This window comes from Grampus griseus, assembly GCF_964374135.1.
Source record: "Grampus griseus genome assembly, chromosome: 15".
NCBI lineage: Eukaryota > Metazoa > Chordata > Mammalia > Artiodactyla > Delphinidae > Grampus > Grampus griseus.
In genome coordinates this window covers 48,132,004-48,147,166 of record NC_139009.1, presented here as the reverse complement: position 1 = coordinate 48,147,166, position 15,163 = coordinate 48,132,004, and the positions used below count along the sequence as shown (strand labels likewise).

The 15,163-nt window shown below is 37.7% G+C and overlaps 1 protein-coding gene across 1 annotated transcript in view; it reads left to right on the top strand.

Moving 5' to 3' along the window:
• Nucleotides 1-4,459: 4,459 nt before the first annotated feature.
• The window catches only part of FANCL (FA complementation group L), a 78,095-nt gene continuing 67,391 nt past the window's right edge, over nucleotides 4,460-15,163 (top strand). Inside the window, exons 1-2 of the mRNA XM_082672618.1 lie at nucleotides 4,460-4,585; nucleotides 13,980-14,038. Of these exons, the coding sequence (XP_082528744.1) occupies nucleotides 4,490-4,585; nucleotides 13,980-14,038 (155 nt within the window). The 5' untranslated portion in view covers nucleotides 4,460-4,489. The remainder of the gene's footprint in view (nucleotides 4,586-13,979; nucleotides 14,039-15,163) is intronic.

Genomic DNA, 15,163 nt, shown 5'->3' with positions numbered 1-15,163 from the left:
TGCATAAGCTCCTTCACTAACAGGCTAGAGGGAGGACTCCAAGGTGGTGCTTGCCAACACCAGCATCCTTGTGGTAGAACATGTTCCCCCAAATGGCTGCCACCAGCATCATTGTCCCCAGAGCAAGTCCCAGTTGCCTCTTGCCTCTCTGAGAGGCTCTCCAAGGTTAGCAAGTGGGTCTGACCAGGATTCTTTCAAATTACTGTCTCTGTGTGGGAACTTAGAGCATGTGAGATTTTGTGTGCACCCTTTAAGAGCAGAGTGTCTGTTTCCTACACACCTCTGGCGCTTTAATATGCATGCCCTGCTGGCTTTCAATGCTAGACGTTCTGGGGTTTCATCTTCCCAGTGCAGGACCCCTGGGCTGGGGAGCTCAATGTGGGGCTTGGACCCCTTGTTCCTTGCAGAGAACCTCTGCATTTGTGATTATCTTCCCATTTGTGGTTGATATCTACTCAGGAGTGTGTGTACTGACACATGGATATATCCCTCCTACTTGTCTTATTGTGGTTCCTTCTTTACAACTTTAGTTGTGGAAAATCTTTTCTGCTAGTCTTCACATTGTTCTTATCGATAATTGCTCTGTAAATAGTTGTAATTTTTGTGTGCCCACGGGAGGATATGAGCTCAGGATCTTTCTACTCGACCATCTTTGCCATCAACCTAGAGGACTCTTAAATGGCTGTTTCTACTCCATTATTCCTTAATGTTGGCATTTCCCATCATTCTTCCCATATTTTTTCAGTACTCTCAAGCAACCTCTCCCTTATTATTCTCATTAATGTTAATGCCTGGCCTCCTATTTTCTTCCATACTGATGGGAACTGGGAGAAGAAACACCTGGGACAAAGCTGAAAATTTAGGCAATAACATAGTGATAGATGCTAATTGGAATGGTATAAATATTTAAAATTTTAAGGCTAATAATCTCCTTTAAATTTTTTTAACATAACAGATAAGGTGAAAGTCTCCTCAGGCCATTACTCCCATTCCTTGTCTCCTATCTTCCACCCCAAAAGTAACTACTGCTAGTAGTTTATTTTCCATTTACAATATTTAAAGTTTATTTCTTTATTTAAACATAAATGGTATATTAGTAAACATACCATTCTGGAACTTGTGTTTTTCATTCATGAAAATGTTTTGAGATTTTTCCATGTTAGAACGTATAGTTCTCCCTTAAGAAATAGCATTTAAATACTACTAATTTTTGCAGCAGAATATATAAAATAAGTCATGCCAAGGATGCCTTGAAGAGCTTGAACTTTTGTGAGGGTCTGTCAGAGTAATTCCATAATTAAAACAATGCTGATGGTGGTAACAGTTCATTGGCTTTCTGAGTTTTAAACATATTGAGTATTCTCCGTGAATTTGAGAGTGACGTCTTAGACTGGGCTACATGTAAACAGTGGTCCCAACATACCACATATGAGTTGATGACAGTGAGATCCATCACTCAGTCTTGAACATCTGAGGAGAATGATTGACTCATTGAATTAAGAAGACCTTATATGATATCTCTCTTTGCTCTTTGATGGTTGGTTTCCTTATTACAGACTTTATCAATGTGGAATGCTCAATTACAAATTCATGAATTTGTAAAACTACCATGAATCAGTAGTTGAATTTGAATATCTTTTCCTTAGGGACCAAGATGATATCTAGCAATAAATTTTGTGAAAATTTCTAAATCTGTAAGTTAGTTATGAGGATTCAGAGGCAAGAAACCAACTGTTTGGCTGTTAACTACACAGTCCAGTGTATCGATGGTAGGGGGAGTGAGTGTAATAAAGATGGCTTGTCTGGACAAGGGTGCATGTCTATTCATGGAAGACTCAACTGATATTTAGGAAGTCTCCAGAAGCTTATAAGTCCAGAAAGTCCTTTTTGAATAGGTGATATCAGGAAGCCAAAGACATTTAGGCTGTTAACCAAAAGCTCAGTGTAGTAAATTAGGACAGTAAGTTTTTTGGACTTCATTTCCCTAATGTATGTAATGAGGATGCTGGAATATAAAATCGCCAAGGTTTCTTTCATGGAAAGACTTTAGCTCCTGAGGAACCTATTGGGCAAAATGTTCTTAGCCTCTTTCCTCACAATATGTGAATTAGGCAGAAAATGTTATGATTATATTCAGAAGAAATATATTATTTTGGTAAATCTATTATCAAACTATCAAAATCAAATTCTTGAAGCCCCACTGTTAGCATGAGTCATTAACGCCTTTAGATTAACTTCTCCTGAGTTTCATGGTGGGAAGTCCATCTCTGCCATGATTTAATGGAAAGATTATTGAATCTAAAATTTAGAAGACTTGAGTTTAATCTTCATTGTACAAGTCACTAAGTCACTCTCTTGAGCAACTTATTTAATATCCCTGAATCTCAATTTAATTGCATACAAAATAGACATTATAAAAAATACATACCTAAAGAACACTGCCATCAAGGCTAAATAAAATAAAATGTGGAAGCGCTTTACACATGTTGTATTATTATTATTTTTTTACTTCTAAAAAAATAATGTTGGGGGTAGGAGTTTATTAATTTATTAATTTATTTCTGCTGTGTTGGGTCTTCGTTTCTGTGCGAGGGCTTTCTCTAGTTGTGGCAAGCGGGGGCCACTCTTCATCGCGGTGCGCGGGCCTCTCACTATCGCGGCCTCTCCTGTTGCGGAGCACAGGCTCAGTAGTTGTGGCTCACGGGCCCAGTTGCTCCGCAGCATGTGGGATCCTCCCAGACCAGGGCTCGAACCCGTGTCCCCTGCACTAGCTGGCAGATTCTCAACCGCTGAGCCACCAGGGAAGCCCTGTTGTATTATAATTTAAATAAATCCTATAAAGTCTATAATAGTGCTATACAGTCTATTATGATATTGTAAATGGAAACCAATTCAAATATCTTGTGAAAAATTCCTTCATTCCTCTGAATTCTTGTAATACCTATTTGTAATTTGCCTATAGGACTAGTGGATATTTATTTTAGTAAATAGTTAATGAATACCAACACTGTACCAAGAAATATACCAAGTGATTAGGGAGAGCAATACTTTTCAGCAGATAAGAAAGTTTTCCAAAAAAAGGTAGCCATTGAGAAGCTCTTTGAAGGAAGGGTAGAGGTTCCGTGGGGAATATGGTGGTGGGAAGTTTGAAATACTGGAAACAGCAAATGTCTTAAGTTGCAGAAAAGTTATAAAGTCCTTGAGGGCAGTGACTGTATGTCCTAATAATCTTTGTGTTGGTCCTGTTGTTGTACAATCTTGACTTTATGCCCATCACAAAACACGTAGCCTGTCATCCTTAATAAATGAATTGCATAATTGAGTGGATGGTATGTCGTGCCTCTGAGGAGGTTCTCAAACTTCAGCCCGTGCATCGTTAACACCTGGAGGGCTGTGGTAGCACAGATGGTTGGGCCTCACTCCCAGAATTTGGGATTCCCTTGGTCTGAGACAGATGCGTGAAAATTTGCCTTTCTTAAAGTTCCCAGGTGATGCTAATGGTTCCAGGATCACATTCTGAAAACCACTGCATTATTGTAATTTTTTTTTTTTTTTTTTTTTTGCGGTAGGCGGGCCTCTCCCGTTGCGGAGCACAGGCTCCGGACGCGCAGGCTCCACGGCATGTGGGATCTTTCCGGACCGGAGCATGAACCCGTGTCTCCTGCATCGGCAGGCAGACTCTCAACCACTGCGCCACCAGGGAAGCCCTGCATTATTGTAATTTATATTTAACCACTGAGGCAACATTCTTGTTTTTCCCTAAGCATCCAGAATACTCTTATAATTCTTGTCAAACTTAAAGAATCTTCAAGAAGTCTAACCCCATTCTGAGGGCAATAAAAATGGTAGAGTGTATGTCTTATTTTTGCACAGCCTGCAGCCCCTTATAATGATGTTTTGCAAATACTTGGGTTCAAAAATGTAAGGCACTGAGTATGATTGGAATCAAGTAACTGTGCAGTAAATATTAAGTTCTTTATTTAACCACCCCTTAGTAAAAGGAATGGATAATTACCATTCCTCAGTTAGAAATATGTTCAGGAAGTGTTGTTAAAGAAAAATTAACTTCGGTTCATTAAGTCCATCAGCAATTTTCCCTCCTGTTTTGCCTTGGATATTTGTGAGTGCAGTGCAGCAGAACTAAGTCTGGTGTTGACTTGAGTGTGGATTAATATACATATCCAAAAGGGTTCTTGGGACAATCAAGGCTAGTATGAGCTTGTTCGGTCAGAGCTGTGAACCTAAAAACAAGCTTCCCTCCTGCCTCCAGTTGGCGCCAATTCTGCCTCCCGCCAAGCCGCATCTATTCTGGCTGACCCTGAGCTCAGGTGTCCCGAGTAGCCTCAGACCTTCATTTCTGCCCGCGGAAGGCTCGAAGTTTCTTCCCGCCAATGGCACGGGTTTCCGCCTCCCTGCGCCCTAGGCGCAGGCAGGACTGCGCATGTGCGGGGCCCGGCGGCCGCTGGTGCGTCTCCGCGGACCGAAAGCCATGGCGGAGACGGAAGCGAGCTTGCTGCGCCAGTTCCCACTGCTTCTACCCCAGAACCGGGCGAAAACCGTGTATGAAGGATTCATTTCAGCTCAGGTACTCGCCCGGGTGTTGCTCTTTCGCTAGGAGAGCCTCCTTCTGGCGGCGCAGCCCCGGCCCTGAAGTCTGTGACCGGAGGGGTTAGGGGCTCGAGTTTGTGGGGATTGAGGGGGGCGGCCAGTAAGGACTCTTAGGAGACTAGAAGTTTGAGAACCGTGGGCCGTTGCTGGAAACCCGTTCCTGGCTGTCGCCTCCACGCCTGGGCCTGGGTCGCTGCCCGGGACAGGACGCTGGGAGGCCCGCGTACGCGCCCGGGCGGGGAGAGGACAGGGCGAAGGGCCACGCTCCCTCGTCCCCGCTACTCGCGGAGTTTTGCCTCGCTCCTAACTGTGTTTGTCCCACGTTTGAACTTTTGTTTTAATTGGTCAGTTTTTTGCTTGTCTTTATTCTAACATGCCCCACCCCCACGAAGGTTGGAGGCTATTCAGAGGGGAGTCTGCGCTCCCTCATTATATTCGTGTTTCCTGCAGAAAGAACGTTTTGGAGGAAAAACCTGATTTTGGCTCTCTGCCAAGTCCTGGTTACCGGGTCTCATCAGTTGGCGATGTTTTTGTAGGAAATCTTGACAACCGAAGTAATTACCTTTGCTGATGCCAAGTGGCCTCTCTTGTGGAGTTTATTACCCATAGTAAACACGTGTAGAGCTTTGAAGCTTACAAAGCGCTTTCCAAGTACAATATCTCACTTAATCCTCAGGCCTCGGAGGCAGAAAAATTTTTTAAAAAGTCATTATTCTCGTTTTATAGTTGAGTAGATCAAGGCATGGGAAAGTGGAGAGATTGTTACTTGTCCATGATCGCAACGGACTCCCTTAAACTCAGGCTATCTGATTCCACTCCTGGGTTTTCCCCCTCTACACTGCATCAAGCTACCTTAGGTGAGAATTTTGAGTATAGACTTTGCTTCCTGGCCATTACATTCAACATTGTGCCCTCTCCCTGAACAGCGCACTTACTTTTTGAGAATAGGGGCCATAGTCTAGGAATTAACATGTGTTTTGAAGTTTCCTCAAAACACATAGTAATCTCTCAAAAATATTGAGTGAATTATTAAATTCACATGTTAGATGAAAATTTTACCTACCCCTAAGAATATTAAGTGTAGAACTAATCCTAATACACTGATTAAGGAAAGGTTAAAGACCATACACTTGGACTTCATTTGTTTTCAGATTCATTGTGACTCTCACAGAAAGTAGAGGTTAAACGTCATTGTTACTTCTGGAATAAAGTTAATCCACGTTTTCCTTCCCCAATTGGAAGTATTGATCTTGAATTACCTAGTTGGAAACTTTCACAGCATTTAGAAAAACTGAAGAGATGATACTAAGTTCCATTTTTATCAGAACCATGTTATACCTAATTTTAGGCATTTTAAGGAAAGTATTTTGTATTATATGTCTGTATCTGCTAAAGCCTCTTAGAAAATATGTGTAGCCATCAAAATTCAGATTAGATGAAATTATTTTATCCTGGCTATAGCTACAATTCTCATTTGTACTTGCTTTAAGCAGCTTGTTGAAATCCTAACCTAAAGATTTTATTTAACATTGTTTTGTTTTGGTGGAGCTGGTTTTGTCTAAAAATGTGTCTCGTATATAATTTCAAATTTATAGAAAAATAGCAAGGATGTAGGAAGAATTTGAGTATACTCTTTAAGGGGGTTCACCATTTTACATTTGCCCCTTTTGATTTATTATTCTGAGTCTGTGTATGTGGGTGGATGTGTACACACATTATTTCCTTGAACAGTTTCAGATTAAGTTGCAGACATAGTGTTCCTTTATTCCTGTATACTTAAGTGTATATTTCATGAGAACAAGGACATACCCATACATAACCACAATTGTCAAAATCAGGAAATTTAATCATCATATGATACCATTACCTAATCTGGAGTCCAAATTCACATTTTGTTAATGTTGCAATTATACATTTTTTATACCCCTTCCCAGCCCCTAACCATCTGATGTAAAATCTCACATTACATTTAGTTGTCGTGTCTCTTTAATCTGGAATAGTTCCTTAGTCTTTCTTCGTTTTTCATGAACTTGACATTTTTTGAGTACATGTTGGTCATTAGGTAGAATGTCCCTCAATTTAGATTTGTCTGATGTTTCTTCATCATTAAATTCAGGTTATGCAATTTTGACAGATATGCCACAGAAAGAATATTGTATCCTTTTTAGGGAGCGAGATGTCAGCAGGTGTCATTATTGATGATGTTATCTCTGATCACCTGTTTAAGGTAGCATTTGCCAGATTTTCCTATTGTAATTATTAAGTACTTATAGGAAGCTACTGTGAGGCATCAAACCCCCACCTCCCCCACCCTGTTGTAGCAGCCATTGACTCTTGTTTGAATCAGTTAATTGATGTTTGCCAATGATGATTTTCTAACTCTGTCATTTCTTCTATATTTGTTCATTGGCATTCTGTGATAAAGAGTGGCTTTCCCTTTACCATTTATATCAGGCTCATGGATTTTAAAAATAATTTATCTAATGGATTATAATCCTTACTTCCCTATTTGATGTTTAAATTGTCCCAGATTTGGCCAGTGAGAGCACATTTTTATTGATATGTTTTTAACGATTTGCATTTTCCTGTCAGCACTGTTTTAAAAGTGTCCTGTAAATACTGACATGTAGTGTTTTATCATCATTTTTTAGAACTTAATTTTAATTTGTAGTTCCCCTGCACCTGGGAGTTACTTAATAGAATATTAAAATTTTTGCTCATGGAAGGTCTTTTTTCATTTTAATTTTGTCATTTCTAGTTTTATTGCATCATGATTAGACAGTGATGTTTATAAAACGTCAACTCTTTGTAACTTAATTGATCCTTTAATTTTAAATTTTATTTATTTGTTAGTGATCTGTGTGAATAAAAGTGTTTTCTCTATTATCGGGTTCTTTCTTTTCTCTTGAGTGAGCTTTGGTAGTCTGTTTCCTTCAATGACTTTTCATTTCATCTGAGTTTTTGAATTTATTGGTTTAAAAGTTGTTTTTAATATTCTCATTATCCTTTTAATGGCTTTAGGATCTTAATGATGCTCCCTATATTGGTTACCTTTTGCTGTATTCCACACCTTAGTGGCTTAAAACAACAAACATTCATTATCTCACCTTTTTTATGGATCAGGAATTTGGATGTGACTTAGCTGGATGTTCGTGGATAAGTGTTTCTCCTGAACTTGCAGTGAAGCTGTTGGCCAGGATGTTTCTTATCTAAAGACTTGACTAGAGCTGGAAAATTTGCTGCCAAGATTGCTCATTCACATAGCTATTGACTTCAGGCCTCAGTTTTTGACTTCTGCTAGAGTCCTCAGTTCCTCACCACATGGACCTCCATAGTGTTGTTTGACCGTCATTACAGCATGGCAGCTAGCTTTCCCTGAGTAAGTGATAAAACAGAGATCAAGCAGAAAGATGCACAGTGCTTTTTCTCCCCCAGCCTCTAAAGTTACACATTTACTTCTGTTTTATGCCGTTTATTAGAGGCAAGTCTCAAATCCAGTCCATGTTCAAAAGGAGATGAGGCACCAACACTTAAAGGTAGAAGTATCAAAGAAATTATTAATATATTTTATAGATATCTCCTATGCCCATTCCTGATATTGGTATTTTGTGTCTTTTTTTTCCCTGATGCATCTGGATAGAGACCTATAAGTTTATTGATCTCTTCAGAGAACCTACTTTGATTTCATTGATTTTTCTCTATTATTTTTCTGTTTCTGTTTCATTGATTCCTGATCTTAAATTTCCTAATTTGTTTGGGTGGAAGATTAGGTCATTGATAATGAGACCTTTTTCTTTTATAATGTAGATGTTCAGTGCTATATGTTTTCTTTCAAGCATTGCTTTAGCTGTATCACACAAATTTTGGTATATTTTCTTTTTTTTTTTTTACAGTTCAAAATACTTATTAATATCTTCTTTGACCTATAGGTTACTTAGAAGAACAATATATCTCTTAATATTTGAGGATTTTCCAGATATCTTTTTGATATTGATTTATAATTTAGTCCCAGTATAATTCGTATGATTTGAATTCTTTTAAATTTATTGGAACTTATTTTATGGCCTAGAGTATGGTCTATTTTGGTAAACGTTCTGTGCATACTTGAAAAGAATGTATATTATGCTGCTCTTGGGTAGAGTGTTCTATAAATGTCAGGTCAAATTGGTTCATAACACAATTCAAGTTTTCTATATACTTACTGATTTTCTGTCTATTTGTTCAGTTAATGAAAGCGGGTGTTGAAATTTCCACCTACATTAGTCCCCCTTTATCTGCAGGGGATATATTATTCCAAGGCCCCAGTAGATGCCTGAAACTGTGGATAGTACCAAATCCTATATGTACTATGTTTTTTCCTATATATTCATACCTATGATAAAGTTCAATTTATAAATTAGGCACAGTAAAAGAATATCTAAATTGCCAGTGTCACCACTCTTGCGTTTTGGGGTCATTATTTTTTTTTTTTTATTTTTATTTTTTTTGCGTTCCGCGGGCCTCTCACTGTCGTGGCCTCTCCCGCTGCAGAGCACAGGCTCCGGACGCAAAGGCCCAGCGGCCATGGCTCACGGGCCCAGCCACTCCACGGCATGTGGGATCCTCCCGGACCGGGGCACGAAACCACGGCCCCCGCATCGGCAGGCAGACTCTCAACCACTGCGCCACCAGGGAAGCCCTGAGGTCATTATTAACTAAAAGAAGGGTTACTTGAATACAAGCACTTAGATAGTAGGACAGTGGATCTTATAACCGAGACAGCTATTAAGTGACTAACAGGCCGATACCCTGGACAGAGTGATTCACATCCTGGGTGGGATGGAGTGTAGCAGCGTGAGATTCCATCATACTACTCAGAATGATGCCCAATTTACAACTTAAAAATTGTTTGTTTCTGGAATTTTTCATCTAATATTTTCAGTTGACCACAAGTGACTGAAACTGCAGAAAGTGAGACTGTGGATAAGGGGGGGCTACTTTATAATTTCTTTTTCAATTTCTACTTTCATTTCTGTCAGTTCTTCATATATTTTGAAGTTTTTTAGGTACATAAACTTTTAGGATTGTAAGCACTCTTGCTGAACTGACTCCTTTATGATTCTGAAATGATCCTTTTTATCCTTGGTAATAATCTTTGGAATTTATATTTTTTGTACTAATGTAGTGACTCCAGCTTTTTTTTTTGATTAGTGTGGCATGGTTTATCTTCTTCCATTCTTTATTTTATGCTTATTTGTGTCTTCATATTTAAAGGGGATTTCTTCTGGGCCTTGCTTTTTTATCCAATCTGATAATCATTGCTTTTTACTTGGGGGTTGTTTAATTAACCCTTTACATTTAATGTGACTGTTGATATGGTTGGGCTTAAATCTAGTATCTACCTGTTTGTTTTGTATGTGTTCCATCTGTTCTTTTATTTATTTTTTATATTTTCCCTATTTTCTGCATTTTACATTAATTGAGTTTTATAATTTTGTTTTATCTCCTCTGTCAGCTTATTACCTTTTTTTTTTTTTTTCCCTTAAGTAGTTGCTATATTTTGTCTCTCTTTTCTGGTGTTTGCTCTAGGGTTTACAATATGTATCTTTAATTTATCATAATCTGCTTTCAAGTATACCTCTTCCCTTATGGTGTAAGAATCTTACAGTAGTTTACTTGTATTTCTAATCTCCTGGTTTTGTGCTGTTGTTGCCATATATTTTATTTCTGTTTATCTTATAACCTTTCCAATACAGTATTAATTCTCTTTTAAGCAGCTGATTAGCTTTTTTTTTTAATTAATAGACTTTTATTTTTTAAGAACAGTGTAGAGTTACTGAAGAGTTGAACAGATGGTAAGGAGAGTTCCCATGTACCGTCTCCTTCCCCACACAAACACAGTTTGTCCTATTATTAACATATTAGTATGGTACATTGTTACAATGAATGAACTAATATTGGTACATTATTATTAACTCAGGTCTGTACTTTATTCATATTTCCTTTGCTTTTACCTAATAAGTTTTTTTCTGTTCTGGGTTCCCATCCAAGATACCATGTTATTATGTCTCTTTAGGCTTCTCTTAGCTGTCATGGTTTCCTTGTTTTTGCTGACTCTGACTTTATGATTATGAAATGACCTGCTTCATTGAGGAATACTAGTCAAGTATATTGTAGGATACTACTCTACTAGGATTTGTCTGATGTATTTCTCATGAATAGGCTGGGGTTATGTGTTTTTGAGAGGAACATCACAGAGTTTAAGTACCATTTCATCACATCATATTAAGGGTACACATTGTCAATATGATTTATGACTGTTGATATTAACCTTGATCACTTGGCTGAAGTTGGGTTTGTCAGGTTTCTCTACTGGGAAGTTACTCTTTTTTCCCCCCTTTCCGTACTGTACTCTTTGGAAGGAAGTCACTATGCGCAGCCCTCACTAAGGAGTGGGGAATTATGCTCCCCCTCTTTCAGGTGGAGTATCTATGTACAGTTGACCCTTGAACAATGCAAGGGTTGGGGTGCCAACCCTCATGTGCTCGAAAATCGACATATCACTTTACAGTCCGCTCTCTGTATCCATGGTTCTGCTTCTGTGGATTCAGCCAACTGCAGACGTATACAGTATGTATTTACTGTAAAAAAAAAATCCATGTATAAGTGGAACTGCCCAGTTCAAACCCATGTTGTTCAAGGGTCAACTTAATTTATCTGGAGTTCTTCTGTATGGGAGATTCATTTCTCCATTAATTCAATCATATCAGTATGGACGTATGGATATTTTACATTTTGAGTTATATTCCAATACTACTTTATTTGTTGCTCAAGTTGTTCCAGCTTTGGCACAGTCAGTTATCCTTTAAAGAGATTTTAAAAAATAAGAAAAAAGGTCTTTTATATTTACCTGTATATTTACTGTTTCTGATACTCTTGTATATCCAGATTTTTTACCTTGTTTCATTTACTTTCTTCCTGAAGTTCTTCCTTTAACATTTCTTGTAGTGCATGTCTGCTAGTGATGAATTCTTTCAGTTGTTTTCTGTCTCAAAAAATTGTTGATTTGGCCTTTTGAAAGATACTTTCACTGGGTATAAAGTTCTAGGTTGACTGTTTTTATTTTAGTGCTTTAGCAATGTTGCTTTGCTGTCTTACATTATTATGTATGAGAAATCTCTACTTTTTATCTTTATTTCAGGAGTTGTGGCACATGGGCTCAGTAATTGTGGCTCATGGGCTCTAGAGCGCAGGCTCAGTAGTTGTGGCACACGGGCTTAGTTGCTCCGTGGCATGTGGCATCTTCCCAGACCAGGATCGAACCCGTGTCCCCTGAAGTGGCAGGTGGATTCTTAACCACTGTGCCACCAGGGAAGTCCCAGTAGCTTAGTATTGATGGAGACATTATCTTTGTGTCTGTGAACGATTGCAATAGTTTATTAAATTCCTCATTCAAGAATACCCTCTTTTGTCTGCAAAGTGCAGTTTACTTTATGGATGAGTTTTTTTGGTAGTGTTGAAGGAGGAGTTGAGTGTTTTTATTTTGTTACAGAAGATCCTAAGTCTACCATAGTTGGTACTTTTTCCTCCTAACACCCAGTTTCCAAAGGATATCTCTTTTACCGTCTTCTTCTCCTACATTTCTTATCGAAGATGAGATCCTTGACTTTTGTGTTGATAATAAGTCCCCTCCCTGTAATTAGTGCTCTGATTTACCAGAAGTGTTTATTATTGTTATTTGCACATAGTCCAGTCCCCTCTTCTGTCTTCCATGTATTTTTTTTTTCCTGAATCCCCTAGCTCTCTAAAAGGACTTGATGTGGGGGCCCCAGGGTGGAAACCACCGGAGCCCCAGGGTGGAAGACACTGGAAAGTGGTTTAAATTTTTCTTCTTAGAGGTAATTTTGAAGTTTATGGTATTCTCTTTCTTCTGATTCTGCCGAAGACATGGGATTTTTGTGGTTCTGTTTGTTCTTAATTTTGATGTATATAGTTTTTTGGAATGATATGTAGAGAGATTCAGATTTAGGCAACTGTCAGTACTTTTGTTCCCTGTAAGTCTGGAAAATCTGCTTCATGAGAGCAATTAACATTTTTTCTATGGTTTAACTAAAAAAAGATAATTTTGGACATTTTCTTGAATCAGAAAAGTATTATGGCATGTGACATGGCATTTGCCCTTTTAAAATGGTTGGATTTTGCAAATAAGGGACTTTGGAATTTTATTCTTTCACATAACAGATCAGTAGAGTAGTTTTACTATTTTTCATGTAAATTTTGAATTCCAGATTGCTCTTACACCTATGTGTGGGATGTCTGTAAAGTTAGGTTAAAGTTACTACATAATACCTTTTAGCGCTTTAATGAAATAGTGAATTATTGTTACTTGACCTTTTGAAAAGGTCAGTAGTACATTTTGTTTCATTTTTTTAAAGGACATTTGAATGTAATGAAAGTCAGAACTGCAATATTACCATGAAAGTAAAGGTTATGGGGTACATTTAATTGTGTTCCTCTATTTTTGAAACTGCTTTGAGGGAGACTGCTAAAATTCTCGTGGTAATTGTTTTTCAAGAATTTTATTACTCTTTTTCATTTTATACTGTTGGAGTAAAAGATTATATTTCTGTTTGTCTTTTTCTGCTTACCTTTGCTCAGACTTCATGTGTCTTATCCTATTTAAGGTACAAAGTTTAAGCTGCTTACCCATTCACTTTCTCAAGAAAGTAAAACTGAATATATTTCTCAGAGAACTGTCCTTCTTTCCTTGGAAAGATTCTTGAGTAAAATTTGGTCTTTTCAAATGTATAGTTAATGAATATTTAAATTAAAATAACTTAATATTTTAGGGGTTTTATTAAAGTTCTGCGAGTGTGGGAGAATTAAACATACTCTGATTTATGAAAATATTTCTGTCTATATATTTAGATTTTTTAAATATATTTTCTCTTTATTGAACTCTGGAAAATTACAAATATGAAGCCTATAATTATTATATATTTATGATTTTTTCTTCTGTATTCAAAGCAATTTGAAGGAATTTCCTTTTTATTTCCTAAGAAATAACGTTTAAATTTCTTCTTTATGTCTACATTAACAATTTCTTAGTATTTCTTATTTATGTGAGTAACTTTTTCTTTAAAAACAAAATCCTGTCTTAGTGTTTTGATTACCCAACAATCACAGAGTTTCTGACAGACATTTTTGAGTTATTTTCCCTCAAATGCACTATTCTGTTGCTTAAATTTTAGCAAGTATTTGGATAAAGTTGATACCTTTTAGAAAATAAAGGAAAATGTTGCCTTTTTTATGTGATTCTGTTTGACTTCTCTTTAAGTGAAAGATGAAATGAACCTTCTTTTTTGAATGAACCTTCTTAATGTTTCCCACAGGGAAGAGATTTCCATCTTAAAATATTGCTGCCCAAAGATTTACAACTGAGGAATGCAAGGTGATGTGGTGTTTTGTTATATACTGTACATGCATCTTGGTGGGATGAGCAGTCGTTAATCTGGTATAAGCTGATTCTAGTCATCAGAGTTCTGCCTAAAATGCTTATTAATCAGTTAACCAGAAGCATTTCTGATTTTTCCACATCAGCGTGCTTTGTAAATGATTTTCCCTGGTGTTGAAGTGTTTTTCAGTGGTAACACATTCTCTAATTTATTTATTTTTTAGTTAAAGCAGTGAACAACAAGTGAGAATATTTGGAGAATACAAAAGAATTAGAAAACTTTGTTTCCAGCTTTTGACTGATGTTAATTATGTGTATGTTCAGTCGTGGGAAGACCCCCAGTTCGGTCCTGATAGAAATTAGGTGTCAACATGGGCTGTTGGTATGGACAGCCCTTCAAGGAATGTCAAGAGACAAAATTAGAAATTTAGGATTTAGGTAGCACCTAAAATCTCTTTTCTGCTCCAGAATATCTGAGGGTAGGAAGGGAGGAAGAATCCAGAGACAGTTAGTAGAACTGACAGGATTTTGTGACTGGTTAGAAGTGGCAGGTAAGGCAGAAAGAGGAGTGGAGGATCCTTTTCAAGTTCCTAACTTGGATCACTAAGCTAGAGAAGAGATAACAGATGGAAGAAGTAGAAGAGGAGTTGTTTTAAGACATATCAGATGTTAAATATCAAGAGGAGATTTTTAGTAGGTAGTAGTGGTTTGGTGTGGAACTTGAGCATGAAACTTGGAATGGAGACGTATGTAGAAGTCACAGTAGGCGTAGGATTTGGGGCCATGAGTATGGATAGACTTTCTAGTGGCTGCATGGATAGAGTGAGAAGAGAAGAGAAAGCCAGTGACAGAATCTTGAGGGCATAGCAGTGTTTAAAGGACTGGTAAATAAAGAGGACCTTGGAAGAAAACAAAGGATTGACCAGAGAAGTAATAGGAAAACCTCAACAGTTGTCTCTGAAGCCAAAGAAAGAGAGGCTTAGAAAGGGAATGGTTAACAGTGCTGACTGTTGCAAAGGGATCAGGTTAGATTGCATAGGTTTCATGTAGTGGTTGAAGCCAGCTTTTATTGGAGTTTTGGGAGTGGGTAGGTGGGTAGAAAGGAAATGTAAACAGTATAAA